General features: G+C 40.0%; 2 protein-coding genes across 2 annotated transcripts in view; one reads left to right on the top strand and one right to left on the bottom strand.

Annotated features, from left to right (window-relative positions):
* LOC137294699 (adenylate cyclase type 10-like) overlaps positions 1–11,909 on the bottom strand; it is a 33,321-nt gene extending 21,412 nt beyond the window's left edge. Inside the window, exons 1-10 of the mRNA XM_067825774.1 lie at positions 11,876–11,909; positions 11,257–11,436; positions 10,807–10,944; positions 9,830–9,976; positions 9,292–9,497; positions 8,646–8,712; positions 7,245–7,466; positions 6,483–6,565; positions 5,869–6,051; positions 4,629–4,747 (exon numbers count right to left, since the gene is read on the bottom strand). Of these exons, the coding sequence (XP_067681875.1) occupies positions 4,629–4,747; positions 5,869–6,051; positions 6,483–6,565; positions 7,245–7,466; positions 8,646–8,712; positions 9,292–9,497; positions 9,830–9,976; positions 10,807–10,944; positions 11,257–11,436; positions 11,876–11,909 (1,379 nt within the window). The remainder of the gene's footprint in view (positions 1–4,628; positions 4,748–5,868; positions 6,052–6,482; positions 6,566–7,244; positions 7,467–8,645; positions 8,713–9,291; positions 9,498–9,829; positions 9,977–10,806; positions 10,945–11,256; positions 11,437–11,875) is intronic.
* A 118-nt stretch (positions 11,910–12,027) lies between these two features.
* LOC137293570 (ubiquitin thioesterase OTUB1-like) lies at positions 12,028–27,422 on the top strand. The gene is made up of 8 exons (XM_067824202.1): positions 12,028–12,123; positions 13,078–13,130; positions 15,290–15,388; positions 18,296–18,414; positions 21,701–21,785; positions 23,472–23,575; positions 24,733–24,823; positions 26,667–27,422. The coding sequence occupies exons 1-8, from the start codon at positions 12,075–12,077 to the stop codon at positions 26,862–26,864; spliced, it is 798 nt and encodes a 265-aa protein (XP_067680303.1). The 5' UTR covers positions 12,028–12,074; the 3' UTR covers positions 26,865–27,422.
* The last annotated feature ends 56 nt before the right edge of the window (positions 27,423–27,478 follow it).

The following is a 27,478-nucleotide window of genomic DNA, read 5'->3' as shown; positions in this document are numbered from 1 at the left end:
CACCATGATTCCTTCTTGAACTGGACGCAAGAAGTGGAACATGTCCTGGACATCCTTCTCAAAGCTTCTTTTACTCATGTAGATTCGTCAGATTCCGATTTGGAAAAAGTAGAACGACCGTACACCGTGCTTGTCACGATCAAAGAGACGCATCAAAAGAAAGACTACATTGGAATCTCCTTCGAGGACAGCGGCCTTGACCCAGCTGTTGATGAGATCAAACTTCTGAAACGAAAGTTAGCAGGAACGCCAACAACTTTGCAGAAATTGTTTGCGACGGCAGCCATTGTTGTGTTTCTGGCAGACATCGGAACTGATGTGTTCCAGGTGGTGACTTTTTACAAGGAAGGCATTTCCATGTGGCCTCTGATGTTGTTCTTTGTCATCGGCCCATCTCTTCTGAGCACCGTGTTGTGTTTTTTCCAAATTTGTAAGGAGAAGACGACCAGCAAGAAGGAGAAGAATCTTCGAAGATTGGGAATGGTCCTGGTGTCGCTACAGTTGGGGCAGGTCTGGAGAAATATCTGTGAGATATGTGACCGCTACCCAATCGTGGACAGCTATGTCGTTCTCAGTCTCCTCATAATTAAGATGATAGAGGGTCTTCTTGAAGGAGGACCTCAATCCTTGATACAGACTTATGTCCTGCTCGATCGTCCAGTAACAACGCTAACGTTTACAAATATTCTAAAATTTGTGTCTCCACTTCTGTCTTCTGTTAGTATGGCCGCAGCTTTAACAGATCTTGACTTAGGTCGAGCAGGATACTGCATGCCAACGAAAGCCAAAATTCTATCAGTGTTTTGCCGATTGGGTGAAGTGTGGGGTCGATTCATAGCCTACGCAGTGTGTTTCTCGGCTTTCAAGTATTACGGATTCCTATTGTTTGGGGTCCAGTGTATATTTCTCACCATCCCGACCTACATAGCACTGAGGAGGGATCATACAAAAAACAGCAGCCATCAGGTAAACTGCGTCTACCTCCGCTGCAGGTACGGCGGATTCAACCAGGAGAAACCCACTAAGTTGTTCACTGCAAAGGTGCCCCGCCTCATAGTGTGGTTCTGTATAACCATGGTGTATTCATTCGTGCCCATCCAAAGGTTCGAACTGGACATGGAATTCAATCTGACTCAATCGAGCCGTCTGCCGTTCTGGAAGTGCAGCAGATTATACGGTCTATACAATATCCTGTATGGACTGCACATGCTGGTGAACATCATTGCATTTACCCTATGGGTTACTATTGGCGGAGGACCATCTCAGCAACTTTTTATTCCAATCTGTGTTATATTCATAGCGGCAACAATTGTCTCTGCTGCCTTCAGGATGCAATCCTGGATGGGGAGAACCTACAAGATTGCCCTCAGACCCGGATTAGGGAATATTATATAAAAGCATACCTGCTGCCCAATCAAAGCAGGACACCTACCTTTTACGCAATCGCTCGGACGTAACACCTGTAACACCTGTTTGTTCCGATTATAACTATACGGAGCATATGTGAATGCTTAGCTTAACAACTGTCGGGAGAACCGGACGTTGCACAGCCAAGGGAATCAAACCCGTCTCGGGTTGACGTGGAAACGCTTTAAACCGCCCGGGTACCCACCACCTTCAGTTGAAGTGAAAATCAACGTCGGGCCTAAGCGTGTAATACCAGTACATGGAAATGTATGTGCACCCCATGCAGTGTTCAGTATTACTCAGTGCTGTGATAACAGTATAGTTAGAGGGTTGTGTGAGGAACACTTGTACTGACTTCAGCAGCAGTGTGCATCACCAAAACCAATCCAGGATTGGAACCATTGGCATTGTTATGAATGGGTTAAAAAGGTTACCCATGAAATACCTTTCACGTTTTTAGAAGCCATATTCTTTCACCGTTTTGTCTGTTGTGTGCTAGAGATATAAAACCGAGACAGTATGTTAATACTTATATATCTCTTGATAAATATAAAGAAAGCCAAAGAACATAAATATTTTCACCTACAGAGTGGTAGTATAAATATGCAGATATACCGTATAAACCAGCTGAAAGCCAGATTCGACTATTGTCAAAGAATGGCTTCACCATAGAATAACTAACGCTCCCAGAGAAACATCTGTTAACGCTCGATCAACATAAATAACTAATGCTCGTTAAGGGCTAGTAATTCCAAGTCATTGGCCCTGACCCTGGCCACACTATTGTTTAGAGAGTATAAAACGACGACAAGACCTCGGTGTTGTGTTTTAATCAATGAAATCTATTGTCTCGTTGGAGCTTTTCATGTGCAACCTACACAGGAGGTCGGTATTCACCGACATGAATAAAGATTTTGAAAGAGTGTTATATTTTTTAGTATTTTTCTGTAAATTATATCATAATAACTGCACGTAATTAAAATGATTATAAACATGTCCCGTGAGACAAAATTTCGTTATGAAAGAAAGTGATCAAATCGATTTTCCGTCTGGTTGACTGAACTGAAACGAACCAGCCAACTCCATACAGGGAAAATGAGGCAATTCATCAGATAATGGTCGTATTAATGTTTGTTAAAATGAACTGTCGGAATTTCAGCGGAAGCGCAGTCCAGGGGGTTTTAAACAAGGTATTAATCAACTTGATCAGATTACTGTTATGAAATACCGCAGTAACCTTTAGTTTATATGGGTTTCGTCGACATCCCTACCCGTAATCAGATTACCCTCGTAGATTGCTACAAACCCATAACAATGATGGTATGATGAGGGTGAGCCTGGATGAAGGCTGCATGGACCTTTTTGTTTTGTTTTTAACAGCCTGTCAGCTTTGCGTGGGAGGAAAACTTGAAGCAAGGATGTTGACCATACAGAAACTCAGCAAGAGCATGGGATGAAAACCTATATGGTCATTGCGTTCCGAGACGCTCTTAGAAATCTCATATTGCTCCTGAGACGACTGGGCCACTTGTGCCTCACGTCTAGAGTGAGTGAGTTTGTTTTACGCCGCACTCAGCAATATTTCAGCTATATCGAGGCAGTCTGTAAATAATCGTGTCTGGACCAGACACTAGTGAACAGCAACATAAGCATCGATCTAGGCAGTTGGGAACGATGACGTGTCAACCAAGTCAGCGAGCCTGACAATCCGATCCCGTTAGTCGTCTGTCACGATAAGCAAGGGTTGCTGAAGATCAATTCTAACCCGGATCACAGACCCTCTCGTCTATAACGAAGTGTGGAAGATGATGATACTGAGTGGAAATGGTTCTCAAGGAAGAATTTGGTGGCCAAGCTAGGCGATTTGGTTGCCGCCGTGTCAGGATGTGACATTGTTTGAAATATTCGCTGACCTCATACAAAGGAAATTGTGATGAATGCGGCGTAAAAAAATCAGCATCTGTGCACTGGTGTACCATAGACGGTTCTTTGACGTCTTGCTGTTCGTGTAGTCCATTATTACGGTATATTAGTTGGTAGTATTGGTACACAGAGATAGCGCCGTGTATTGTGTGTTATGCTATCCTACAGCGCTGTGAAAATTATTGCTGCATTCATTTCACGTTGCTATCTGTAGTGCTGTCGCCATGTGTTACCATGAAACGCTGTTACGCAGTGACATCAAGCAATACAGTTACGACGTTGTAGGATACACTTTTTTGCCGGTAGTACTGGTAGGTTGTGATAGCGTGCAATGTATGTGTTTTGTGCCATCCCAAAACATTGTTTCAATGATCTTGCATTGCGCTAGCATGAAACACTGTCATACTGTGACAGTTGCGATGCACTAGCCTACATTACTTTGCTATGAGCAAGACTGCAGTACCATTACCATATAACGTATGAAAGTTACCGGTTACCTTCAGCAAGCAAAATATCAAACGTTGCTCGTGTCAACAGTCAGGAAGTCGCCAGCCATGGATGCTGCTATTAAATACGAATAGATAATACAATTTAGAGTGAGTGAGTGAGTTTAGTTTTACGCCGCACTCAGCAATATTCCAATTATATGGCGGCTGTCTGTAAATAATCGAGTCTGGACCAGACAGTCCAGTGATCAACAACATGAGCATCGATCTGCGCAATTGGGAACCGATGACATGTGTCAGCCAAGTCAGCGAGCCTGAGCACCCGATCCCGTTAGTCGCCTCATACGACAAGCATAGTCACCTTTTATGACGAGCGTGGGTTGCTGAAGGCCTGTTCTACCCTGGGACCTTCAAGGGTCAAATGCAAGTTAGAACGTGTTCACTTGTAACATGATATATTGTGAACTGAGTACTTCCTAAAACCGCCTCCGAAGTGCAGTGGTTGGCGCCTACGTCAGGACAGCGTAAAGTCGTGGGTTCGATATGGCACTTACTGGTCCCTGGTTGGCGCTCAGCATTAATGGGTACACGGACTGGTCGGAGACAGTGTAATGTTTATGAGTGGTGTAGTCATGCTTAACTGTGACATGGTATCTCAGTGAGCTGGCACAACAAAACCAGCTTATGTCTGGGCTTGTTCCACCTCATTCCACCTCGCTTTACCTTGCCTGAAATCAATCTCGCGTTTGTATATTATCTGCGACTTCTTTCCCGTATCGTGTAAAAGACATTTTAGCGTTACTTTTCCTATCCAAATTAGTGTATTAGATGCAACTACAGAGCTAGACTTACTGAATCCATGGAAGCTTGTCCAGGACCGTCTTCATCTTGACGGAGTTCTGTAGAGCATGTGCGCAGTCCCGCTCATGTTTAAAACCCGGTAAACCAAATATAACCAGAAAAGTGCATCCCTGGAAACAGATGAGCGGATAGTAAATGTGTAAATGTGTTCTGTATAATTTAGTTAATCTAACTTCCAATCATCGTAGTCTCCCTGCAAATATCAGATCTTTCTTATACGCTCACACATCTTTATATTTTCCTCTCATACTCCCGTGTAAGTGAATTTGTTTGCTGTCCAAGGTATGTTTGTATTTTTTTTCATAACGAAGGTAAAACGTTTGATATGCCTTCACAGATGTGTCAATTTCAACAGTTAGTTTCAACGCAGCAGCACAGACCTTATAATAAGACATGACCCAAACATTATGGCTTTACTTGTATTTGCTTTTACGGTTCGTATCGAGGCGTGTGTCGCACCGCGTTTATATACAATCTCGATGAGTAATTTCTCGACCAAAGGGTATTACGTTATCGTGATATATTTAGCGTCACTGTACTTGTCTATAAGCAGGTAATCTATAACTGCATGGTATTTTATGATGCTGTGTGCCCAAAGTGAAATTTCATGGAGACGCTTTCAGGTCGCGTACATGTCCGTGATACTTTCATATCGCTGGGTTGGGGTTGGGTTGGGTAACCTAGTAGTTTCCGATTCTCCTAATGGGAACCGTCATGTGGTGTGGCTAGAATAAAACCTCACTCACTCACTCACTCACTCACTCACTCACTCACTCACTCACTCACTCACTCACTCACCAACCCACTCACTTATCGCTGGATCGCAGGATCGCTGGATATGGCTTCCTTTGAAATATGAGTAGGTTTAAACACATCGCTCGACATTCCCATGTGTAACTGAGTAATGCAAGGAGTACAGGGTTAAGAAGAATAGAAGACCCAGTGAACATGAGAGCTGTTGTGCGAGAGATTGACGCCTTTTTCTAAAAATTACAAACGTTTCACGGCTTGGAACGCTGATAATTGACCTCCACACGTTGTACATGTGCGGTTAAATTGAAGTCATGTCTTTGGTGGGACCAGTCATCGCTTTAACATCCTCTCATTCCACGACGTCACACGGTGTGGCGTTAGCTGACCCACGAAACACATACATCAGGAACTGTAGGTGGAAGACGTTATAGCGACGCTAACCATATGTTAATGACCTGACAGGTACACAGACACACACCTTATCAAACAGGAAGATCTTGTTCAAGCAGCCATGAACGCCCTTGATGTGACTGAAAACAATGTCGAAGATATTCTGAAGATGTTCCGAGGTGTTGCCGTCATCGTCCAAAACCATGTTCATGAAGACGATGGACACTTGTCGCATCTCAGACAAGAACTCCAGTGGCTGGTTGTCATCGATCTGGTGGATGCAAAGGGAATCATACAATGCAGATTATCAGAAATATGAATGTGCTCACTTAACGAAAACGGGCACCAGCGAGAAACTTGAATTTAAGACCATCCTTAATTCCAAACGTTGTTCATTTCTGTGGCGAAACATCAGCCTAGTTTATGTTGAAAACCGCGTAAAACGTGCCATAATCAGTTCTATACGACGTTGCAATTATGTGAAATCCTGAAATTTCTTTGATTTGACTGCATACATGAGTCGGTTACCAACGCTCGATGACTTTGGTACCGTATCCGGTGTCCGTTGCTCACAGAATCAACCACTGACTTGATCCCTCCTGGAGTATTTACAACCTTTCGTAATGTAGCATGAACATGGTGGTCTAAAGTAGATTACAAAAAAACAAACAATTCCAAGGATAGACAATAAGCGTGGCCTACCTTCTTCAGAACGGGAGACAACACGTAGAGCCGTAACGTCTCCTCCAACCGCATAGCCGTCACCGTCTTTACGACGTTACGTACTACAACGTCAGAACATGAAGACGTTATGTCTGTGGCTTAAGCATTGCAATATATGTGGAACAGTACCATAATAGAGAATGATCAATGTTGAGTACCAGTTAATAGTTCTGAATCAATATAGAACTAAAACCCTCACCAAAACAATGGAAACAGATAACTGTTATAATCTAATTCATGGTATGGTCAGTTCCGACACTTAACGTTTTTCAATACACCACACAGAGTTGCGTCCCTTGGGCAGAAGTATAAGGGCTCCGTTACATTGTGGTTTCCAGACAAGTGGAACATGTCTGGCAAACTCTTGATTTCGAGCTTTACGTAGAATATGTAGGGAGAAAGAAAATTTGGAAACGTTAGAGAGTGCAGTGGTAATGGCGCATGTTTTAAGTGCTCAGACCCTGTCGCCTCGGAGTGTGGTACGTGTGTCTAAATAGGGTATCCTGATAACATTTTCGCCATAATAACGACAATTTGACCCGCAACTTGCACTTCCAGTTGCACCCCACACCATCCCCCACCCCCACTCCCCAAACGCACACCTCACAATCATCAAACACATCAACAACTGCAACAATAACCAAAAAGTATAACAGTTCACAACAACATAGAAACGACGACATTAAAATAACAGGAATATGGTTGCTAAAATACAACTACACATGGACTGTTAAAACGTACGTTTCAGCACCCCTGTCATGGTTTTTGCAGAAAAACCTGTTTTCCTTGCTGAGGCCTCAGCCACGGTGTCCTCTGCATTCACACCGTTGCGAGTCCCAACCGGGGGCTTCTCATGGGGCGGGGACACGGTATCCTGGTGGATGATGGTTGTTGAGAGCGTCATGCGCCTCCCATGGGACTGTAGGAACTTTTGAGCACCACCCGTGAGGGAGAAACGGCGCTCTGGATTGAGATGAAGATGAAACGGGTTAAACTGCCGGACATACATGTACAGCACATGCTGTTCTTTTAGCATGCTGTGCGATTGGGATAACAGAGCAACTACTGTATCGACACAGTGACATCAGTGCCGCATTGCGATAGTTGGGCCACACTGCGAACGTTTTGCGATAACAATACCACGCTTGCAAAACTGTTACGATATAAATGCCAACATTGCAACAGTTACTTCATTGCGATGGGAGTGCCCTCATTGCAACAGTTTGGAGATGATACTGACACTAGTGCAGCACTACTTCGACAGTGGTGTAATTATTGCAACAATATTGCGATAGTATTGCCACCATTGCAACTTCATTGCGATGGGGGTGCCCTCATTGCAACAGTTTGGAGATGATACTGACACCAGCGCAGCACTACTTCGATAGTGGTGCAACTATTACAACAATATTGCGATACAACATCTTTGGGATTTCATTTTTGTCATATTTACGATTTCACTTTCGTAGTAAAGTACAATTTCTAGTACTATTTTGGTTGAGTACCATCCGGGATTCGAACCCGCACCCTCAGAATCAGGTACCTAATCGCCAGCACACAAAGTCAGCCGCCTAGCCCGCTAAGCCACAGCGACTTCCACAAGAATGACTGCCTACTTTGTGTACCCTTCTGATAAGTGTAAAATGGCACGGCTCCCACGGCTGAAAGCTATGATATAAATATATGACACATTTGACCACTCTCTAAATGGCCTTGTGTAATCAATATTGTGATAGCAATGCCACCATTATAACAATATTGCGATGGTAGTGTCATCATTGCACCGACACCGAGACAGCAGTGTCACGCTTGCAACAATATTGAGACAGTAGTGCCACTATTGCAACAATACCGAGAAAACAGTGCACTATTATAACAATATTGCAGCGGAAGTGCCACTATTTGAATAATATTGAAATGGTAGTGCAACGGTCAGGATCTTCAAGATATGGTAGTGTACATGACGTGTGCCATTTCATCTATCGTTAACATCCACTGATACCTGTGTACTTACTTATCATCGACACACTGCCTCCAGGACAGGTAAACTTCCTTTGCATTTCTCTTAACGGTATAACTAATATCCCAAGTAATTAGCAAGATAACAACCAGATAAACGATGTCCTGTTAAGAGCAAAATACCTCTCTGTTTTCCAACTTCAGGACTGGATGCCCTTGCAACAACTGGTTCCGGTTTCACTTCCAGTACCTGGAACAATGAACGTACTATAATCTTTTCATTGACACAGGTGATGATACTGAAATTCGTTTACGTAGATGATTGTGAATTGTGAACATACCGAAAAGACCAATGTCCTTATACCGTGTCTACTGGGATCGTTTCTATTAGAGACCTAATACATAAAACCTCGTAGAAAGGGAGCATAGTCAAACTGTGTCGAACTTTCGAATGTCTCGATGAAACGTCTGTTCCTTCGTATTCCTTAATGAGTCTAACTTTTGAATACTCGGAGTATTGATGTACGGCCCTTTAACTTCGACATCACAGTGTTCGACTGTGGATATGTTTAAAGGCACCACGTTGGGATTATCTATACCAATAACGGAGGTGATGCGGCAGCCTTGTGGTTAACGCGTTCGCTCGACACACTGAAGAACCGGTTTTGATTCTCTACATGGGTACACTGTATGAAGTCCATTTCTGGTGTCCCCTGATTGCTGACATATTGCTAAAAGCACCGTTAATCTTAACTCACTCACTCACTCACTATACCACTAAAGTCCCACATGAAAGGCATACATTTACACCTAGTGACTCCAAACCTACCCTGACATGGGCGCCATCTTCCATGACCTCGTACTCATACCCGCCGGAATTGCAGATCTTCCAGGCATGGGGTGACATGACGACATAGCCCGACTTACAGAAACTTTCAGCCTTGTTGACGTCAGATACAACCTGCCCCAGCTCAACGTAATGGCGGAAGTCGTCGTTTCCCAGGAAGGTCATGGTCATATCACCAGCAGCAATACCTGTTTTTACCTCAAAGGTTACAGTTTACATATCTCAGCGCAATTGTCACGTTCTTTAGTTCATGGTAAGTGTTCTAAAATCACGTTCACGATAAACAATGGTTAAATACCTTTGGAATTATTTATATCATTAACATGGCGTTGATGACCTTGGTACCCACGACTGACTTTCCATACCTACATACATGTATACGTATTTACTCCCCCAGCTATAATTCTAAATCAGAAGAAGAGTATTTTCAGCTAATGTCGACTGCAACATTAACGAGCTAAAATTACCTACGTTACTTTAGAGAAGGAAACTGAAATCAATGAAAGGAATTTGAACCTACCCATTTTGACGGTGAGTTTGACACCAATGTCCGTGTCCCACTCTCCACATTGCTCTTGTATGTCCAGACAACACTGGATGACTCGGTCTAACGCTGCAGGGAGTTCTGACTCTACATTTACCCGCCATAGAGCAAGGATGGCATCACCTAGTACAGTAAATGTAATAAGGACCCAAGGTAGAAACCACTCCATCCGTTTTGCAAGTAACCCTTTGAGGTTACCAACCCACGCTTTTCGTAAGAAGCGACTAACGGGATCGGGTGGTCAGGCACGTTGACTTGGTTGATACGTGAAATTGTATCCCAGTTGCATAGAACGATACTCATGCATATGATATTGATCACTGGATTGTTTGGTCCGTACTCGATTATTTACGCCGGTGCCATATGGCTGGAATATTGCCGAATGTGGCGTTTAACAATCAATCAATCAATCAATCAATCAATCAATCAATCAATAGATCGATCGATCAATCGATTCAAAGCAAGGACATCAATTTGGGTGTTAGGTTTTAACGTCGTACCGTTTTACATTCACTTCAACATTTAATGTTTCTTTTCTAACTGTGTACCACTTTTGAATTATTTATTTTAAGATCGGGTGTTGGAATACACAATCTGTAATGTCAGTCATTTCTAAACAACAGATGTTTTGGAATTCTAGGGTGAGTTAGAGAGTTTAGTTTTGAGCAGCTCTTAGCAATATTCCAGCAATATCACGGCGGGGGAACCAGACATGGGCTTCACACATTGTGCCCAAGTGGGGAATCGAACCCAGGCCATCGGCGTGACGAGCTACCACTACCACTACCCCACCGCCCATCCCCAAATTAAGGTAATGTACAGCATCAAAGTAGTGGATTTCGAAAAAAAAAGAAAAGAATTAACTAATTGGGATTACAGTCTAAACGCCATGATGCGATCCTGAATATTTGATGAGTTTAATGAACAGATGTATGCAAACCCAAGCATTTTACCAGCGTATTTTAGGACGTCTCCATCGGAGGAGAGAATGCCGTCCACGATGGCGCCCATGTATGCGTTGAGTGTGCTGGTTAGTTCGTCAATACCGCTCTTCTCCATTGCGCTGTACTGCTCGCACAGTGACGTGAAGCCTGGGGATATAGATATTATATTATGGTGGAGATATAGCTTAGAATATATTTACTGGTCTTCTGCAAACCATGCTTTAAAGGTAACTACAGTGGAAGCTCTCTAAACCGGCACTCATTGGGAGTGAAGAAAAAAATCTGGATTGTAGCTGGATTGTAGAGTTGATGGTAAATGTTCACGCCATGGATGGGGCTGAGATTGTATGCCGGCGCTGACAACTTGCCGGATTGGACAGATGCCGGTTATGACAGCTTCCACTGTAATGGGACCGGCTTGTAAGGCAATGACAAGACAATTGTCCGTATTTGACTGACCTGAGATGTCGGCAAACATCAAGACGGAGTGGTACTCTGTGCTCCATGGCATAGCTTTGGAATGGTCAGCGAAAGTGACTAGACCTGGCACGTGAGGCGTTAGGGCCCGCACCTTCTGGTTTTGTTCCGCTCGGCCGTGCTTTTTATGGAAGAGTGTGAGAGCCAAATCCGTGAAATTTGCTGGGGGAATACAAAGATACATTATGCGCAGTGGCATTTACATTTATATGTATTTATATGTATATGTATGTATGTATGTATGTGTGTGTGTGTGTGTGTGTGTGTGCGTGTGTATGTGTGTGCGTCTGAGAGAGAGAGAGAGAGAGAGAGAGAGAGAAAGAGAAAGTACAAAGAGAAAAATACTTTGGTTTAGACATTAATGTAACACCGGTGACCTACCAAATTGAATCGATGATGGAAACTATACTGCATGTCAGTGGATTTTGTCTGGATCGAACCAACCGGTGTACTTATAACATGTTTCTTTCAAATATTCATTTCACCTAAGGGATTACCAACACGAACTGGTTAAGGTGTAATTAAAGGAAATTCAGAATAAAAATCAGATATCATACAAATAATTTCATTCGTTATTTTTTCCCATTAAAACACAACTGACCTCGCCTCTGTGGTTCGCTGCTTTCCGCCTCCATGACAGAGAGCTTCGTGCGAGAATCAAGTGGTGAGACGCTTAAAGTTCATAGCTTCCGCCATTTCCATCTTTCAGAGTCAACCAACAATTCAGACCCCGTTGTCAACCTGTGACGTCACAGAGCGCCTGGGAAATCCCCTACGGAAGCGGAAGCAGTATTTGACGCATGTCTAACATCGATACCATGGCGGAGGGAAGTTTCAAGTACGATCCAGGTAGATTTGTTTTTCTTGATATTGTCTGCATTCGACTAGTCTTAGTTCACAACGTGATTGAATAGGGAGTTTAAAGCCGATATATTTGTTTTCCATAATTTGATGTCACTTTCGTCGCTTAGTATTGTTGGCAACCTCAGTGTTCGGCACCAGCGTTGGTGATTACATGATTTTTAACTCGATCATATTCATAACCTCAGTACCTGCGTACCTTTTGACAAGAAACAGCAACAGCCTCTTAAGTTAGTTATGTCAGTCGTATCGTTAAATATGCTTTACTATAAGAAGCTAGTTAGGTTCCGTCATCGGCACATCCTCCAGTGATCTCGCGAGCCCAGCATTAGGGATATAAAATACACCAGTGGCTGTTTCAAGCCTTTGGGTGCCAAAAATCCGCCCCATTTTTAATCTCGATGCACGCCGCTGAATCCGAGAGTAAAACACGCTTTTAAATCACAGACTTCATTACCTGTCTGCGAAATCGCAGTTAGTACTGCTTTGCGTTTCATGTCTGACTTTCACTTGATGATTTTTTAACTAATCAAAATTTATGCCTTCTAACTTTATGCTCAGAAATCTAGCAGCCCATCTCTTCATTTCTATATACAAATTGTCAATAGTTATGTATCTGTAAACATAAAGTGTTCATGTTTACCACATGTTGACTGCATTAGCTACTGTGCCACTTCAGCCATGTCAGAAACTGGTCACTGAATTTAATACTTTGTATATCGACTCATTGCTGTGATAGACTCTGGAAAAATTTCCCAGGATAACAAACTTATATTCATAAAATAATGGTTGTTGTTGTTCAAATCATCTTTAAAGCAGCCTTGCTCATATTTCTGTGATACTAATAGCTATGACATTATTGTCCTTTCACCATATTGGTTATACCTTTCTGGTTTTTTTTGCATAAATCATCAAATATGTTGGTGTCTCCAATATTTCCAGATAAAAATTATGATGAAGAAACACTGGCACAACAAAGAAATATTGAAAAAGAGGTAAGACATTTGATTACTTGGATTTAACAGTTAAATCTGTGGTAACTGGTATGTTTCATTCTCAGCATAAAATATGTTAACATCATTAATGTATGCTATTTTTATCATTTATTATGTATTTTATATTATATTTGCTTCTTTTTTGTTGCCTCTTTCTGCAAAATACAGAGTTTCAATTCCCCACATAGGAAGAATGTGTGAAGCCCATATCTGATTAATTCAGCTCCTGCTTTACTGAACAAAGGATGTTGGGGTAGTACTGAGGGTAAGGTGTTCAATTGTCACACCGAAGACCTGGGTTTCAATTCCCCACATAGGAAGAATGTGTGAAGCCCATATCTGATTAATTCAGCTCCTGCTTTACTGAACAAAGGATGTTGGGGTAGCACTGAGGGTAAGGTGTTCAGTCGTCACACCAAAGGCCTGGGTTTCAATTCCCCACATGGGAACGATGTGTGAAGCCCATATCTGATTAATTCAGCTCCTGCTTTACTGAACAAAGGATGTTGGGGTAGTACTGAGGGTAAGGTGTTCAATTGTCACACCGAAGACCTGGGTTTCAATTCCCCACATAGGAAGAATGTGTGAAGCCCATATCTGATTAATTCAGCTCCTGCTTTTACTGAACAAAGGATGTTGGGGTAGTACTGAGGGTAAGGTGTTTAGTCGTCACACCGAAGACCTGGGTTTCAATTCCCCACATAGGAAGAATGTGTGAAGCCCATATCTGATTAATTCAGCTCCTGCTTTACTGAACAAAGGATGTTGGGGTAGCACTGAGGGTAAGGTGTTCAATTGTCACACCAAAGACCTGGGTTTCAATTCCCCACATAGGAAGAATGTGTGAAGCCCATATCTGATTAATTCAGCTCCTGCTTTACTGAACAAAGGATGTTGGGGTAGTACTGAGGGTAAGGTGTTCAATCGTCACACCGAAGACCTGGGTTTCAATTCCCCACATAGGAAGAATGTGTGAAGCCCATACCTGATTAATTCAGCTCCTGCTTTTACTGAACAAGGGATGTTGGGGTAGTACTGAGGGTAAGGTGTTCAATCGTCACATCGAAGACCTGGGTTTCAATTCCCCACATAGGAAGAATGTGTGAAGCCCATATCTGATTAATTCAGCTCCTGCTTTACTGAACAAAGGATGTTGGGGTAGCACTGAGGGTAAGGTGTTCAATTGTCACACCAAAGACCTGGGTTTCAATTCCCCACGTAGGAAGATGTGTGAAGCCCATATCTGATTAATTCAGCTCCTGCTTTTACTGAACAAGGGATGTTGGGGTAGTACAGGGGTTAATATGTTCAGTCATCACACTGAAGAGCTGGGTTTCAATTCCCCACGTAGGAAGAATGTGTGAAGCCCATATCTGATTAATTCAGCTCCTGCTTTACTGAACAAAGGATGTTGGGGTAGTACTGAGGGTAAGGTGTTCAATCATCACACCGAAGACCTGGGTTTCAATTCCCCACATAGGAAAAATGTGTGAAGCCCATTTCTGGTTTCCCTGCTGTGATATTGCTGGAATATTGCTAAACTCAACTCACTCAACTTACTGAACACACTGAAGATAAACACAATCAACAGAGTTACTATTTTAGTGTTACAGGTTGTACAAGTAACTTAGTGAATATTTGATACCATGCTGTCAGTCATCTGGATATGTAGACTTCCTAGCTCCTATATTCTTGCTATTTCAGTCACAAAAGCATCATATGTTGTGTATAATGTATATATTTTTCATGAGTCATGATAAGTGAAAATATCAATTTTACTTTAAAAATTACATAATTTTCCCACACTGATGAATATTATAAACTCGGTGACAAATGAACATGTTAACATGGGCCATCACAAGTACAAATGACTCTCTGACTAAAATTCACACAAAACGATTGTTATGTTTGTTTGTTGTTTAAAACAACTATATTCCAGCAATATGGTGTTGTTCTGTACATAATCAAATGTGGACCAGATAATCCAGTGATCAATATCATGAGCATCAATCTACACAATTGTGATACAATGACATGTTGATCATGGCAGCTATTTGTCCTCGTAAAATATTTTGTTACAGTCATGTCACAACTGTTTCTGCTTTCAGATAACATTAACTTTTTAGGGTTGATTTCTTATTTGTAATGTGTGTGTACAGATCACAGATAGCCAGTCGCTGGTCAGTGAACAGCTGAGTGTGGAGGAGCTCATCGAAGAATATGCCAAGGAAGATGAAATTTACCGCAAGAAGTTGGATGTAAGTGCATTTTTACATTGATCGTTGTTCAAACATAATTTAGAGGACACATCAGAGAGGTGATTTTGTTAAGGTGTTAAGAATTATATGTATCCCAATAATATGGGTTTAATACAAATGGTATCTTGATACCAATGTTCAGTGTACCATAACATTTTTCTTTTCTTTAGAGATGAAGTACATTGGCTATTTTTAGTTTTGGTTTTTAGAATTTGAGATTAAAGTTTTGGTTTTGGTTTTTCAATCCAGGGTTTGTAAATTGATGTATTGCATTGCGAGATTGAAATCAGGGGTTCAAAAATCCCATTGCCCAATGCCCAGGACAAGTCAGTTTTCATTTCAGGCAGTCAAATAATGGTATTTTACTTGCCAGTGGGCATTCTTACATAAATACATCATTATGATTATGTCATAAAAATCAGGGCAAGTGGAAAATTAGTCAGGATAAGTTACACTCTGAAAGCCACTTTCCCTGTGCCAACTGGCATTTTAAAAGATTTTTTGAACCCCTGCAAATTATCAAACTTACTGTATTGCCATATTTTTATATCTCCACAAAGTACATACAGATATGAAAAATCTTTTATGAGTAATAATAAAACCTGATAAACTTTGTAAGCTTGTTATGTTATTAAGTTCATCATTGCCATCATAATTATTAAATGTCTGAGTGAAAAAATTGATAATCCAGAAACTAGTGACTGAGGGGCATCTCAAAATGGTGATGTTAAATAAGAAACTAAGGCTGCATAAAAATAATAAAATGTTTCTCGGGCACATTTTTTTCAAAAGTGATGAGGACGGTAGGACTTTGTTATTTCTTAATTTTTGATGGAAAAAAGTGACACGGGAGGATCAAATTTTAAATTTTTTTTCTCTCAGAAATGCAGCTTGGGAAGTTTAGCATGTGTTAATGAGTTGTAGATTCATTCTTACAGACACTGATTCCTATGGTGGACAAAAGGATGATCGGGACATGGTAAAGTCAAAATTATTTTTTAAAATGGCAATAAAAAATTGTTACGTGCACAAATAAAAGTGACGCACCAAGGCCCAATAAACATTTCCCTTTTTCTATTCAGCCTGAGATACATGAATATTTTAGACATATTCGTAAACAACCTGCTGTAAAACGTAATTGTGATAGTCATGATGGAGTTTAATGATATGATGGGCCAGTAATGTGATACATTTCCCATTACTATGGGTCATTGCAGTTTGCATCCTGATACTGTGCTTTATTTTGTAGGTTCATGTTTGCTCTCTTTGTGTGAGGGAATAACATCCCTTAATCATTTGTAACTCTCTCACAGCAGAGATGGGATATTGTATGAGAGAAATATATAAGCCTGTGGGCATTTTAGCAGATTCTACTGTTTTGAGTCAGTCAGGATTCATAGTTCTCTTACAGATACACATATGTTTATATCAAAATAACCTGAAATTTTATGTACAGTATTTATTGCAATATGCAGGTATGGCAATTTACTGCAAATCCACAGAAATCCATGGATTTAAATGCAACTTAAATGATCGTGGACCCTGTTGGTGACCTGTGAACCCCAGACCCCCAACTGATTTTCAGCTGAAATTACTTTTACCTGTTGCCATTCCTGAATATAGGAGTCAGAAATCAGAGCTGAAAACTGTTGTCAAGTTGACATTTATAAACATTATATATATCAATTCTAAATGCCAGTTAAAGGCCTGAAAAATTGTTTTTCTCATGTGGAAATCATTATCCTCAGTCAGTACTAACTAAATGTACCTCTGGAAAATCTAAACTGGTTTGCAAGTATGTCCAAAATCCATGATAACAGATTCTGTATCATGGAACCTGAAATCATTAGCTGAAGAAAACAGATGTTATGTTAAAACCCTAAAGGAAACTTTGTATCCATAGAAGCAACAATCTGTTTTTTTTCCTGGACTTACTTACATCATTGATATGTTTATCAGCCCTTGTGACATGTCTTCACTTTCATTTCACCAAGACCCGTGAAGGTCCTGGGGTAGAATAGGCCTTCAGCAACCCATGCTTGCCATAAAAGGTGACTCAGCTTGTAGTAAGAGGCGACTAACGGGATCGGGTGGTCGGGTTCGCTGACTTGGCTGACACATGTCATCGGTTCCCAATTGCGCAGATCAATGCTCATGCTGTTGATCACTGGTTTGTCTGTCCAGACACGATTATTTACAGACCGTCGCCATACAGCTGTAATATTGCTGAGTGCGGTGTAAAACTAAACTCACTCACTCATTTCACCAAGGGGCAGTGGGGTGGCCCAGTTGTGCCCTGCCGCAACATGAAACGGGGGCCATGTATTCAGCAGCACCCGTCCATCCATCCCGTTTCTTGTTAAGATGATATATCTTGAACTCTGGTACCCAATGTCTTCAAAGTCCATGATGGCCTACATAGGGAGTTTACGCAAACAGATGACCTTGAACTTTTTGTCAAGGTCACCACAATACTTTGACCACTTTTCCAACTCTTGCGCAAAATCTCATGAACTGTTGTACATAGTGTCTTCAACTTCATCTACAGACAACACTCGGGAATTATGCAGACATTAGGTAATTTGGTTGACCTTGATCTTATCTTCAAGGTCAACACAAAACTTGGACCAATTTTCAAACTCTGCAGTGAATAATACTGAACTTAAGTTTACATATGAAATAGCATCACTTTGGGCCTCGTTTGAATTTATGCTGCCATGCCATCATATAACTAGGAAACTGTCACCACTGTTTAAAGTGGTGTTGATCCCCTGTGACTCACTCTTATTGAAAGATACATTGTTGTCTGTACATGTAATTGTTTCAAACACAATTTTTGTTGAGAAGGTTGTTATGTTTAATATATTTATAGATAGGGCTGAAATGACTCTTGTGTGTGTATTGCAGGATTTGCGGTCAAGGTACAAAAATGTGAGAAAGACACGAGGGGATGGAAACTGCTTTTTCCGGGCATTCGGTTTTTCCTACTTGGAGAAGCTTCTTGCAGATGATACTGACATGCCAAGGTGGGTCCATTATTATTTAGCAAAGGTATGATGAAGAGGTCACACCTATATTTGTATTGTGTTGAATATATAGCTACTGGAGGTATTGTTATGTGCAACATCAGAACTGGCTGTCTATGACTCTCATTCATCTTTGTGTAGTAGTGAAAAAATATGTCTACTTTTAGTGATGATAAAACATATTTTTACATCATTATTTAATATATTCAGTATTCAGTTAATCAGAAAAGGCCTGGACACTTTCAGTGATAATGTTACATTATGCAAGTATTGTTAAGCTGTTGAAAATATAGTTCATGTAATTTACAGCTGTAAGTTTTATGATAGTTTTTGTCAACGTCTTATTCCAAAGACATCAAGTGGTCTCCATTCAAAGTCTCTCTACGTCTTCTGATATTTTAAAGAATTAACAACTTTCTGAAATATTTGAAATATGTTTATTCTGTGAAACATGTTTAGCAAAATCCTTTCTTCGATCTGTACTATGTACAGATATTGACAAGCTTTATGGATGAGCAACTTCTTGTATTCAGGTGAAGCGACGTTTTGATTCAGCTTCCTGTGTCGTTGTCAAGCAAGTACAAGGGATCATCCATAAAGTTTGTCGTTATCTATGGCAAGTGACAACATACTTGCTTGACAACGATACAAGAAGCTGTATCAAAATGTCGCTTCACCTGAATACAAGAAGTTGCTCATCCATAAAGCTGTTCCTTACCTGATTCACTAACTTCTAAACATGCCACTCAAAGAAGGTATACTATGTACACATTGGGAAACTCAACTGTGGTATGTACTATTTTGTACTGTAAGTCACATAGACTTACTGTCTAAACAAAATGAGTATGACAATTCAGTAGCTGAAGGTTATGGATTTAGATGAGATGTATTGGTTCAGGTAAATAGGCACTGACACAATTACCAGTATAATCACAAGCTAGGGATTAGAATATATCTGTCTACATGCTATGTCCCTAAAATATATCTTTTGTTGTATTGGAAAAGCGGTGAATTTATAGTCTGTTTGCAAGGAAAGCATATTGATGAATTTTACTTTGAACAGAAAAGTAAAGTGAAATTAAAATTGCTAATCCTCATAATTTTACCTTGCCAATTGAAAATTTAACTCTCAGAATTTTATTCAAGAAAATACAAAAGTTGTTTGAGAAACGATCATAGTTCCGAACTGCTGTTATTGGTTTGTATTACAAGGGGGTATGCACATTAAATGAAACATTGAGAACAAATGGGTTTGATCTAAGTTAATGCTCATCATCTTCCTTGTGTGCATTTGTTTTACTGTTCCAACTACTGAGCTTACCCCCTTGTAATACAAACAATAATTGTGTTTTGAATGTATGAATATGATCGTTTCACAAACAACTTTTATCATAAGGTCAAAAATATTCAGAACTTTAAATTTTCAATTGGCAAAGTAATATTATGAGGAGGGTGTTGATTTTGGCAAACATTCCAAAGATATGCTGCATGCTATTGTCACTTATGTTCTTTTCAAGACGAATATTCCTTTGTCCGGATGCATATTAAGAGAGAAAACCCTACAGTATGTAGTGGAAGTATAAATATACTGATTATAAACATATGGTATAAACAAAACACAAGGATATCTATTCAAGTTGTTGGATGTCCTCAACAAAGGGAGGTAACTCATTGTGCCTGCATGCCTGTGTGTGTGCGTGCGTGTGTGAGTAATGTATGGTTTTCCTTTCTTGTTCTGTCATCAGAGGTTGTTCTCCCATTTCTGTATGTGCTTACTGATCTTAATGTCAGTAAGGTTTGTGTTTATGTGTCAAAGGATATTCTACAACCTTTTCTCATTTCACATACCAGTATATCTTTGATGAAATATGGCAAAATTGCTATTTTGAGTTTTGATTTGAGATAAATGTGTTCGCTTTTAACATAAGAGGTAAGTGATATGATTGTATCATGATATTCAAGGAAGTTTGTTTTTATCTGATATTTGATATTTGGAAGAAAGGTTGAGATAACATCTGTCATTATCAACTAGGCCATTTATCAGAGTAGTGTTTATAGAAGAAGGTTCTTCCTCCTATTCTAATGTTCCTGTTGCAAACCTTTTGGTGAATGAATGAATGAATGAATGAATGAATGAATGAATGAATGAATGAATGAATGAATGAATGAATGAATGAATGAATGAATGAATGAATGAATGAATGAATGAATGAATGAATGAATGTGTTCCCTGAGCCTGAACAAACATTGAGCATACATCAACCCATTTTCCCCTCATGACCAGTGAACAAAGTATTTGCCGTATGGAACACTTCAATGTAAATTTGGAATTGTTTGAAGCACAGGTAAAAACTTTTTATAGCTATCACTAGATTTTGCAGACAATAGAAAACAGATTTAGAGTTATCTCCCTTCCATCAGTTTCCATTTTAAAAACATCAACTTTCCATACATCATACATGATTCACTGTTATTCGAGATAATGAATTACTACCACAAAGTACCAAATGGGTTGGGCATTCCCAGCGGGGTACCTAGAAAATGTTTCTTGCTTGTAACCAGGGTACATTGAAAATAATAGAATAGGGCTAAGCCAGTTAGAAAGAAACATTTATGTGTGAGGAAAAATGAATATATACATGATATATATTCTGACTTCACTGCTGGGAATCCTCAGTGAATCCTAAAATGACAATTCTATCTTGCCTGTCCCCCTGATGAACTCTTTCTATTCTATAGTAGAAGTAGGGTATGTATAGCTTAGTTATGATATTTTCATAAAAAAATGCTACCTCTTTTGCAGTAGGATTTAGTCTCTCCAGCTTGTCTTGTCCGTCCTGAGTATAGAGTTTATCTTAAAAACATGTCACGAATGGTAGGTAGACTTTGATAACAACATGTCCAAACAACTTTAGCAGTAGTAGACTGTTACTGCAACCACAGGGACTAGTAAAGTTTTAGTATTAACTTTTATGCCTCACTCAGCAACATGGTAGCTATATGACAGTTCGCAAAGCAGAAAACTGGCATCAAGTCATTTACTTCTGGATCAGACAGGGTATAGACCTTTTGTTTTGTGGTAAGATCCTGTCTGTGACAGATGTGTAACTTGATGCCAGTTTTTGTGTTACATGCTGTGGTTTCTGCAACACACAATATCTACAGGAGTAGACATTAGTGGTTGCATTATAGAGATAGTGGCAACATTGAGGTCTGTGTGATGTCAGTAGTGAAATCAGCTTTACACCAGTACATACATGATGAATATTATTCTGTCAATTTTCAGGTTCAAGGAGATAGCTAGCAAGAGCAAAGATGAATTAGTCACTCTGGGCTTTCCACAATTTACCATTGAAGATTTTCATGAAACAGTAAGTTTGTTTAAGACTTTTACTTGATCAGATCAGTGTTTGGAATAATCACAAACTGATGGAGCAAAGTCACTGTTGAACTAGAACTGATATGTGAAATACAGAACTACAATTGTTCATAACTGAACCTTCATGATTATCTTTATAATCTGAGATGTGATTCATTTACAGTTTGTAAGTCGCTATGGTCCTATACTACCAGCTGTACCAGGCTTACTGCTTTCAAATAGATAAACCTTCATAACGGTCACACACACCATGCATATACTGAGAATTACTGTTAGACACACCATATGCATACCAGCAATGACTTGCATATACCAGGAATTTCTGTCAGTCACGCCATGCTTATACCAGGAATTGCTCTCAAACACACCATACTTATACCAGGAATTACTGAAAGACACACCATACCTATACCAGGAATGAATGTCAGGCACACCATACATATACCAAGAATGAATGTCAGGCACACCATACTTATACCAGTTCCTCCTGGATTCCACAGCAAATTTTTAAGAATTCCGTGGCAAATTTAAGCAAATTCTGCACCCCATTTTTCAATATTCTGCAAAACATTCTGCAGTTAAAACGTAGAAAAAACAACAATTCACTATACAGAATTCATAGTTTCATGCTCAAACACAGATATAAAGTTAAGTCGACAGTACACATCACATCTTGAGTAAGTTTGATGACAAAGCATCAACTCCTTTTTCTGTGTTTGAGAATTAGACACTCGCTGAAAGTTATTTCTCTCCTCTCATTCGTAACTTTGATGCAGACGAACAACTTCCGCTTTCACGCAATTAACAATTTTATATTTAAACAAAATCTGCAGACGTAGAAAAAACAACAATTCACTATACAGAATTCATAGTTTCATGCTCAAACACAGATATAAAGTTAAGTCGACAGTACACATCACATCTTGAGTAAGTTTGATGACAAAGCATCAACTCCTTTTTCTGTGTTTGAGAATTAGACACTCGCTGAAAGTTATTTCTCTCCTCTCATTCGTAACTTTGATGCAGACGAACAACTTCCGCTTTCACGCAATTAACAATTTTATATTTAAACAAAATCTGAAATACTTTCTATTTTTAAAATGATCGATTTGGAGAACGTAACTGCAGTGTCAAATTCTTCTAATTTTATTTAAAACATGCCTAAAAGGTGCTTTATTAATAAAGTATCTTTAATTGTAATTATTTTTAAAATTTCACAATAAATATGTCAGTTCGTTTTATGTGTAACCCATCCTACTTCTGACATTAACTCCAATTTTCATTTCGGCTGTCAGCCAGTTTTCACTGTTTTTAAAATAAGCAATTTCTGCGACAGAAAAGTGGCAGAAAAGATTCTGCACGAAAATGCGTTTTCCGCGGACCAGACATTTTTCTGCATTGAAAGGTAAATTCCACGATTTTTTCTGGAATCGCGGAATCCAGGAGGGACTGATATACCAGGAATTGCTCTCAGATACACCATACATATACCAGGAAATACTGTCAGTCACACCATGCGTATACCAGGAATAACTGTTAGACACACCATACATGTATCAGACGTATCTACACACCATACATATACCTATTTGTGTTCCATGTTAGACAGTGTTCCAAAAGTCAGAGCACTTTATATCTGGATGTTGTAATCACAGCAATATGCATGCTTCTGTTTCAGTTTATGGACATCATAACACAGGTAGAGAGCAAATGTCCACTACCTGAACTTGTGACCTCCTTCAATGACCAGGGTCTGTCGGACTACTTTGTGGTGTATTTAAGGTAATCCACTTCATCTTGAGAAGCAATCATTATTATTATTATTGTTATTGGATATTTATGTAGTGCACATATCCATGCAGCTAGTGCTTACTCAAGGTGCTGGTATTTGTTTCCCTCGATAATTGGATGTCAATCTCAACGTCACATTGTATTATCACTCTCAACTCCCTTGGGAGTATACAACTCTTGCTGCCACAAGGTGCACTGAGTTTACCCAATTCACAGCTGGGTGGACTGGGACACATAGTCACAGTACTTTGTCCAAGTTTACTGCACACTGCTGTACCTGCAACTAGGTATTTGCACGTATTCATGTGGCCACCATCTGGTCAAATACCAATGGATTCTTGGGATCTTTTGAGTGCACTAGGTTGTGTACTGCACACTAGGGGTTGTGACAATACTGAAAGAGTTTTGCACACAAAGTTGATGCCAAGGTTTTTGCACCCAGTCACATGTGGGCTAGATATTGACACCTCAACCTCATTGGATCACTAGCCTGGCACTTTGGCCAGCTCGCCCACTGCGAATCTTTAATCAGATCTGGCTGTTGCTATGTGACTGACTCTGTGTACACTGTTTACATGTGGTGTTATGATCCAAGTTGTTACTGTGTGGCAGTCTGTACAGTGATTCACATGTCATGCATGTTGCTGTGTGACTGTGTTCAGTGATCCATATGTCATCATGTAATACAGGCTGTTGGTACGTGAATCTGTGTGTACAATGATTCAGATGTCATGCTGTAATCCAGGCTATTGCTAAGTGAATCTGTCCATACATTGATTCACATGTCATGGTGTAATGTAGGCTGTTGTTAAGTGAATCTGTGCACACTGATTCACATGTTTGCTGTAATTAGGAGATAAACATCATGTGCTGGCTAGTTTCTTGGTGTTATTGAGTATTTGAAGCAAGGGAATACATTTGGAACCGATGGCGCTGCCATGTGACTCTGTATGTGTGTACTGATTCCCATGTCATGCTGTAATCCAGGCTTTGGCTGTGTGACTCTGATTCACATATGCTGTGATTCAGGCTGTTGCTTTGTGAGTCTGTATTATGTGTGCAGTGATTCACGTGTCATGGTGTAATCCAGGCTGTTGTTATGTGACTGTCTATGTGTGCACTGATTCCCATGTCATACGGTGATTCAGGTTACTGGTGTCAGGGCATTTACAGAAGGAAAGTGACTTCTTTATCAACTTCATTGAAGGTGGCCGGACTGTGAAAGAATTCTGCGGACAGGTAGGATATCTATTTCTTTCTAAAACTTATCAGGAAATAGTCCACACTTCATGAAATATAGGCCACAGTATGCAAATAGTCATCATCATATCAATGTATACATATTGTCTGGTCTTGAATGAATATTGTGATAATTAGACTCCAAAATAATAGCATAATACATGCTCTTGGTTGATGTTTCTTAGTAAACAATATTGACTGGTATATTTTTGATAATTATTGTCCTCTATGATGTATATTGATAGCTACCCCAATGAATTATGCCAGTCACTTAAGACATTGTATGATTGTCACTTTCAATGTTCAATGTAGCAATGTTCAGCTGGAATTAGTTAGCCTGAAAGAAAAAACAATACAGTATATTTCATGTGGAAATACCCATAAATAGAGGCAATGACTTTTACCAGTCAAGTGAAATATAAATTAAGGATATATGAATCAATTGTCCATAAAATGTCAGAAGGCTTTCATCAAAGCACACAATGACATTATGTCTTTCATGGACAATTCAAAAGGTAATGCAGGTAGTTCTCCTTGACGTATCAAGTACTTTTGACACTGTTGATCACAGCATCCTCATTCAGCGTCTCAAAACCAGAATTGGGATCAAGGTACTCTTAATTGGCTTAAATCATGCTTATCTTGCCAGAGCGAATCTGTTAAGACTGACTGTTTTGTCAGATTCTACACTAGTGAGTCGTGACGTACCCAGGGCTCAGTTCTTGGTTCTTTCCTGTTCAGGATTTACATCCTACTGATAGGAGATGTAGTTAGAAAACATTCCTTTAACTTTCACCTCTATACAGATGACAAGAAGCTGTACTTATCTGTCAAACCCAAGTATGTGAAATGTTGTGCATTCCAAATCTAAGATTGGATTGCTGAAATAAACTTGGATGGTGGCAAATTATTTGAGACTCAGTGATAAAGAGACAGAGGTTTTAGCCACTGGATCCTGACAGCAACTCCTGAAACTGCCACAGACTCTCTTTCTTACAATCATCTACCTGGAAACCGTGTCACTTCAAGAACAAATCAATGCTCTTTCCAAATCCTGCTACTTCCATATCATCAACATCTGCAGAGTCACCTTTTGGACTAAACCACTCAGGACAAATCTTGTAATCTCTGAACTTGACTACTGCACTCTTTCTGCCTTAGCATTCCTGAACATCTACTTTCCAAACTTTAAAGAATTATAAACTTTGCTGCCCGAGTTGTTTCCTGTGTTCCACTATGTGACGGCATCAAGTCTGTTCTCGAACAACTTCACTGGCTCCCCATATCCATTCAGAATCAGTTTCAAGCTTTCTCCTCTTCACTCTTTAGCTGCATTTATGATAGTAACTTTCCCAAACATCTGAAGAAGCTTTTAGCTCCATAATTGCAGCAGATCACTCCATTCCAGCATTCTTGCCTCCCAGTCAACCACCAAAAACACTATGGGTGACAGAGCCTTGTCAGCTGCAGCTCCACAACCCTCGCCTCATTACCACTGTCAGAGAAATCAGTCATAAAGATTCTTTTGAGAAAGACGTAAAAACTCATCTGTTCACAATATCCGGTTCACAGGCTTTCCAGAATTTCTTCTTCAGCTCCGTTGAACATCTATTTTTTGGAAGCATGTGCTATATAAATTTCTTATTATCATTATTATCAGTGTGTCAAACCAATTTCTGGTGTCAATCATCTTATTGCTGGAATATTGCTAAAAGCAGCAAACATTTCACTCACTCACCCTGGAAAGATATCATTTTTCTCACAGTCAGAAATCTTTCTCACTTAGTAAAGAATAAATTTGCTCCTACATTCATGTTTCAAATTCTGATTGTTTGTTTTACAGGAAGTGGAACCAATGGGAAAGGAGAGTGACCATATCCATATCATAGCCTTGACCTCTGCCCTTGGAGTTGGGGTCAGAGTCGAGTACATGGATCGAAACGAGGGACCAACTTGCAATCATCATGACTTCCCAGAAGGCAGCAGGCCTTCCATACACCTGCTATATCGACCAGGACATTATGATATCTTGTACCCCTAATGTTGAGATGCAGGGAAGGATCGGACTTTCTGTGAGATTTACTTGCATCAGTTCTCAGTCGACTGTAAATTGACTGAAAATCACATGGTGTCATAGGATATATTTTCAAGACAACCTTGAGCGATGACAGCAATGTGTTTATAACATATTATATGAGAAACATTTTGTTTTAGAAGTTAACTCTTGCTCTACTATTTATGTACAAATGGCTGGAATAAATGTGGCACCTGTTGTATCATTTGCTGAACTCGTCCTTATCATACAAGAGTCTGTGACGAATTCTTTCTTCTGTTGCTCATCTATGGTCTGGATGTGATTGGAAATGTTCGCCATGATCTGTTTAGATGAGCTAAAGACATTATTATTATTCGGTGTTAAACTGAGAAGTGTGGTCTACCAAATCGGGTACCACTAATATATTGTCTGCTTGTACTGGGTAAGAAACATTGTAAAAGTTGTCTGGATAATCAAAGCGTCCCTGTTTAGTTGGCAGAGACATCTCTAAGTTTAAATGTTGAATGTATATTTAAGGCCTTAATAAATCAGTTGTGAGATTTTCATCTCTGTCTACTTTACTCTTACTCAGCATTAATATCCTATTGTCCAGCACTGCT

This window comes from Haliotis asinina, chromosome 8 (assembly GCF_037392515.1).
Source record: "Haliotis asinina isolate JCU_RB_2024 chromosome 8, JCU_Hal_asi_v2, whole genome shotgun sequence".
Lineage (NCBI taxonomy): Eukaryota > Metazoa > Mollusca > Gastropoda > Lepetellida > Haliotidae > Haliotis > Haliotis asinina.
The sequence above is the reverse complement of the archived record's forward strand: the minus strand, read 5'-3'. Positions and strand labels throughout refer to the sequence as shown.

Bases quoted from the DNA above. Each gene is read 5' to 3' on its own strand.
- LOC137293570 (XM_067824202.1), top strand. From the start codon at position 12,075: ATGTCTAACATCGATACCATGGCGGAGGGAAGTTTCAAGTACGATCCA. The intron at 12,124-13,077 runs GTAGATTTGTTT...CAATATTTCCAG, and splicing joins AAGTTTCAAGTACGATCCAG to ATAAAAATTATGATGAAGAA. The intron at 18,415-21,700 runs GTGGGTCCATTA...GTCAATTTTCAG, and splicing joins GATGATACTGACATGCCAAG to GTTCAAGGAGATAGCTAGCA.